This window comes from Arabidopsis lyrata (genome assembly GCF_000004255.2).
Source record: "Arabidopsis lyrata subsp. lyrata unplaced genomic scaffold ARALYscaffold_8, whole genome shotgun sequence".
Classification (NCBI taxonomy): Eukaryota; Viridiplantae; Streptophyta; class Magnoliopsida; order Brassicales; family Brassicaceae; genus Arabidopsis; species Arabidopsis lyrata.
In genome coordinates this window covers 18,641,171-18,647,170 of record NW_003302548.1, presented here as the reverse complement: position 1 = coordinate 18,647,170, position 6,000 = coordinate 18,641,171, and the positions used below count along the sequence as shown (strand labels likewise).

Below are 6,000 nucleotides of genomic sequence, written 5' to 3'. Positions count from 1 at the left end.
TTTGTTAAGAGTCTCCTTCAGAAACAAACACTGATCTTCTGAAGCTTTACACATGAAGAGACTGTCATCCGCAAACAATAAATGGTGAATCTCCGGGCCTTCCTCATTGAATTTAATCCCCTGTAGCTTTCCTTCCCGCTGCCCTTTATTAAGTAGATGTGTTAATCCTTCAGTACATAAGACAAAAAGAAAAGGGCTTAAGGGATCTCCTTGTCTTATGCCTCGTTCAGGATTGATCATTCCAAAAGGTTGATCGTTGATAAGCACTGAAAAAGTGACAGTGGAGACACAACACATCACCCATTCAATCCACTTAAAATGAAACCCCATTGCCACCAACAGAGCTCTAAGATAACTCCACTCAACCCTGTCGTATGCTTTTGACATATCAGTCTTCACAGCCATGTAGAGGGAAGAAATCTCTGGATGAGTATTAAGACTATGCACCACTTCATGCGCTACCAGAATATTATCAGTAATCAATTTTTCAGAAACAAAAGCAGACTGATTTATTGAGACTATCTGAGGTAGAAATGATTGTAGCCGATTAACCAAAATCTTGGATATAGCTTTGTACAAGACAGAACACAAACTAATAGGCCTTAAATCAGACATCTCCAAGGGATACTGAACTTTTGGCAAGAGACACAAGTAGGTGTAGTTCCATTCTGCAGGGAAAATACCAAATTCAAAAAAATTCTGAATCTCTTTAATCATCTGAAGACCAACAATATCCCAGAATTGCTGAAAGAACAACGCCGTCATCCCATCAGGGCCTGGAGCACTTGATGCCTTAATGGAAAAAACTGCATCTCTGATCTCTTTAGGTGAAACCGCAGCAATTAATACTTCATTCATATCAGTCGTGACCATAGCAGGAAATCCTTCAAACCAGTCCAAGAAACTCTGAGGATTGGAAGATTTAAATAGAGAATTAAAGTAGACAGATGCTACTTCACCTTTGGCAGCCTCAGAATGCTGCAAAATTCCTTGAGAATCTTTTAATTTCGCAATCCTTTTTCTGGCCCTGTTACCTTTAACTGATCCATGAAAGAATTTTGAATTCCTATTCCCAGCTCTTAGCCATTTTTGCCTGCTTTTTTGGCGCCAGTAAGCTTCTTCACTTCTGTAAGCTTTAGCTAATTCTCTCTTCAACACATGCACTTGAAGCAGATTAGGCCACATTTCAGACTGAGCTTTTTCCAAAGCTTCCTCACAAAGATGAATTTTCAACTGAGAATTCATATTATTACATTTCTTCCAGGAGCTCAACGCTTTTCTGCAAGCTCTTAATCTGTTGGATACCAAAAATCCACGAGAACAAATCCCAGCCTTCCAAGCTTTCGCAATCGCTGTCTTCACCTCAGGTTTGTGAAGAAATCTCCTGTCAAACCTAAACTGGCATTTGTAAGAATCTTGAGAAGCCAACAAACAAATAAGCACCGGTCTGTGATCTGATCCTCTCATGTCTAAGAAGGCTTGATTGGATGCCGGAAAATGATTCAACCAATCTTTGTTTCCAAAAGCTCTGTCCAATCTGCATTGAACCCAATGATCACCTCTTCGACCAGCCCATGTAAATCTATTACCACTGCTAACTAATTCAACCATGTCACAAGAGTCCAACATCTCAGAAAAAGGTTTGAAGAAGCTTCCATATCTTCTGGGACCACCATTCTTTTCCCCATTATGAAGATAAGCATTAAAATCTCCAACCATGCACCATCTGTCTCTTCTTCCAACCCCAAACCTACTGAGTCTTTCCCAAACAACACTTCTCAAACTGCAATCCGGATCCCCATAAACGCAGGACAAGAAAAAGTTGAAAGAACCAAACTGAACCAACTAGCTCCACCGTGAAACGGGTGTAAAATAAATAAAATAAGAGAAGAAGAAATTAAGAAAAGAGAGAAGTGGGAGTAAAGACTAAAGAGGAATAATCACGTGAGGCGGGACCAACGAACAAAATGATTACTGTAACATTGAAAAAGTACAACCAAAGCTATAACAATACTAGTATTGTTTAAACTTATTCAGATCGCACTTATTCAAATCGAGTTTAGTGCTAACTGCTAACAAAAAGGTAGGAGTATTTGACAACTTTTTTTTTTTATTACCACAAATGCTCTAGCTAAATTAAGTTTTTCTCGGTCTATTATTGTAGCTTATTGTTTGTTAAACAGGCTAAATTCTTTATGCGCACATTCAACAAAAAGATGGGGAAAAAATTCTGATTTATTTGGAAAAAAAAATAATAGGGGAAGAGCCAAAAGGTACAGAACTTATAAAAGGTGATAATCTGGTTAAAAACTCAATAATTATGGATTGATGGTGGTACAACAAAAAGGGCACGTGGAGTGGTGGGTTCTGAAAAGCATCACGTGTCACCACTTTGACGAAAGCTAAAGATGAAATGTCTCCTTCTTCCCCCGATAACCAATATACGGATCATGTTCTTTTTTCCACATATACGTGTTTGTTGTATTTGTGGGTCTATGGATTCGCTTTGTAACGGGCCTAGCATTCAGCCCAACTCGTATAAAGCGTAGACTTATGGAACTGTGGTTTTGCAATTTGTTACCCCTCTCCAATCCTTCTTTTAATATTTGGGGTTTTGAATTTGTTATTTTGTTAGTTATCAAGGTACTAATATTGTATTTGTGATTGTATTATCAGTGCTTAATTAGGTCTCTTTCATTACAAGTTGTTGTTATTTATCAAATAGGAATCTAAAAGTCCCTGTCAAGTGTTTTTTACTTTCAAATCTGTTGGTTTTTGACTTTTTGTTTACTACACAATGCCTTTTACAAATGGTGAAAAATGAGCGAGATAATATTTTGCTCTATATTGAAGGGCATTACTTTCGGCCTAAAACAGACAAAAGAGATGGGTCCTCAAGGGCCACAACAACAAGTATCAAACCAAACCTACACGCACCCTTCCCCTTTATGTTTCCAACAGTTCATAATATCACCATTATGATCATTACATACTATAATATAATTACGATTTTAGTGTTACAATCTGAATGTACAATATGATCGTACCATATAAACGCCAAACTTAGCGTGAAACGGCGCGGAGCAATGTGTTATGGATATGAGAGAAGTTGGGGCGTTTGGAGGGGGAGTTGTTCCAGCAATTGATCATCAGAGTTCCCAGGGCTTGAGGGCATTCCTTTGGGATATCCGGTCTTAGGCCACAAGCCGCAATCCCAACCGCTGCCTGCACGGGCGAGCAAGATGCATAAGCTGCCTCTCCTGTCACCATCTCCCACAGTACCATCCCAAAACTATAAGCATTGCTCATCCAAGTCTCTGTCGTATTTTCCGGGTCACCAGCTATGATCTGCTTTCAACCATGTCATACAAAAATAGGTTCATCACACAAAATAAATTTAGTAACTTCGTGTTCAGATCCAAGATTTGAACTAAAGGCTGACTATATAGAACTAAGAACAAGTGTGAGGATCCAATAACTGCCCAGACAAATAGAAAATGGTAAATCAGATATGGCCAAAACCAAAAGCAAAGGAACTTATTTGTTCAAAAGGAAAAAAAATCAAAACAAGATGCAGTGGGTCATATGGGGACAGTAGAGATGAAGCACATAGGGCCTGCGATTTGTTTCAATGAGAATTATGATATGGGGCAGAGAAATTTATGAGCAAGCTTTCAGGTGCCTAGTTTTCTGTATCAATTGACTTAGAGGTAAAGAGGATCAGAAAATGGCAAACATGATGATGCTTAACAATCTAATTTTTCAAGTAAAATGTTGAACAAAGACAAGACTAAAAAGAACACATACCTCAGGTGCAAGCCATCGATAGCCATCAGTTTCGTACTCCACAGCTTCACCAAAGCTCTTACAAGCGGTGACTATTCCGATATCCCCCAAACATGCATTGCCATGCTTATCTAGTAGTATTCTTTGTGTGTTAAGGTCCCGATAAGCAACACCATGATCATTCACGAACTTCAGCCCTTCGGCTATGTCTATAGCAATTCGCAGTATCTGCTTGGTTTGAAGCTTCTTACTCTTCAACATCAGTTCATGGAGTGACCCGCCTTCCATCAGTTTTGTCACAACGCATAATCCATGGTTCTCATCAATGCAAACGCCATAAAATTGCAGAATGCTCTTGTGTCCACAAGCCATCAGCTCCAAGTAATCTTTTCGGAGCTCAAACTCATATGAATTCCCCTTATCACAACCTTTTAGCTTCTCAATTCCCACTCTTTTTCCTCGGAAAATTCCTTTGAAAGAAGTTGGTCCAATCTGATCACCGAACTCAAAACTATCAGAATTCAATAGCCATTTTCCAATCTCACTGCCACCCGATTGGATAGTTTGCCATTCATCTACTGATACAGCAAATGAAGAACTCAGAAGTGGAATGTGAAGCTGGATCGTACTATTCAAATTTTCTATCCCTAGCCTATTACTATGCTGAATGGATTCTTCTTCAACACCTCCAAGTTCCCCTACACCGCCGTTCTGTTCTTGACAGCCACAAAGCCCAAAAGGGAGCTTAACAGAAGTCGGTTTTGGCTTTTTGGTTGCAACCTTGAGGGCGTTTTCTACCCGGGTTTTAAAGAAATTATGTTGCCCAGATTGATCCAGAAGAAGCACAACCCCGAGAGTCAACCCCTTCTTCTCGAAAATTTGTATCTTCTTGCAACAAATCGAAGCACTATCAAGAGCGCCAGACATAGTTGACCATGAAAGAGAAGAGTTACAGGCGAATGTGAGTCTGAGGACTGAACCCCGAGGTTCCTCAGCAGATACTTCTTGAATCATAAACACAGGATTGTCATCTCCAGAAGCTTGTTCTATCAACTTGACGTGTAGAAATACTTCTTTCATATCCAAATCAGCCTGACTATAACTATTGAAACAACAAACACCAAGCACAAAACCAAGTTACCTAGATTGCTCCATGATTCACCAAATATATCCAGATTCAAACTCACACACGCTTACACTATCTTTAACTGTCCATAAGTAGAAATTCAGGTAAATCAGGTATACCTGAAGGGCAAGGAATCGTAATGCTTCTTGAGATTTGATACGAGCTTCTCCGGCAACTGGCTACCAGGATACATTCTAGCAAGGTTCCTCACTACAGTAGCCCAAACGAGCTTCCTTCCGCCGCCGCCGCCACCGACTTCCGCCTTAGGCGTCGTAGCTCCGCCGACAGTCTGATTATCCCGCGCGGAATCGAGATTAAGCGAGTTTTTAAGCGACGCAATCGCCTCAGACACGTTTCGGCTGAGACGCTGAAACCGCTTCTGCATAGCCGATGAGCTCTGATCAAAACCCGCCGTGGAACCTTCAACCTCCAAACTCGTCTCAGGCAGAGACGTAATTAAGGACTCAGACCTGTCGTGCGTTCGCATGAGTACCTGATCCACCAGATCGTCGTCGGGACCGCCACCACCTCCGGCACGACTCGACCAGCATTCCAAGGCTGCAGCCATTGTAGGTTGTCGTCGTCTTCGTCGACAATGAACTATGAGCTCTTGAGAGAGATGAAAATGGAAGTGTGCTTTGAGATTTCAGGGATTTTTAGATTTCTTCATGTTTGTTTAGCTTTAGTGAGGACGACTTCATTTATGTAAAGCAAGTACGATTTTCACACTCTCCTCTCGATCCACTACGCTCCTGTATTTTATTTTTATTAATTGTTTTTGCAAATTATCATTAATTTGTTATTATGTGTTGGACCAATTTCATTTAATTTCTTTCTGATAATTATCGTGGATTGTGGTCCCTGTATACATAATTGTGTTTTAAATGATCACAAATACAGATATATTCCAAAAGGTTAAAGTAATTCCGATTATTAAGAAGTTAGATAACAACAAAAAGATTAGATTAGTACTACTCTTGAATTTTTATTAATCATGTGAGTATGTGACTACTTAAATTTGACTATTGAGAATAAAGTAGTAATGGGCCAATATGTGGCCCATTTAGATTATTATTGGCCTTTTTGTC

The 6,000-nt window shown here is 39.9% G+C and overlaps 1 protein-coding gene across 1 annotated transcript; it reads right to left on the bottom strand.

Moving 5' to 3' along the window:
- Positions 1-2,821: 2,821 nt before the first annotated feature.
- Positions 2,822-5,664, bottom strand: LOC9302347 (probable LIM domain-containing serine/threonine-protein kinase DDB_G0287001). Its single transcript, XM_021028815.1, has 3 exons — positions 5,032-5,664; positions 3,808-4,888; positions 2,822-3,348 (listed from the first exon to the last, which is right to left on the bottom strand). Exons 1-3 carry the CDS (start codon positions 5,478-5,480, stop codon positions 3,064-3,066), a joined length of 1,815 nt encoding a protein of 604 aa, XP_020884474.1. The 5' UTR covers positions 5,481-5,664; the 3' UTR covers positions 2,822-3,063.
- Between the last annotated feature and the right edge of the window lie 336 nt (positions 5,665-6,000).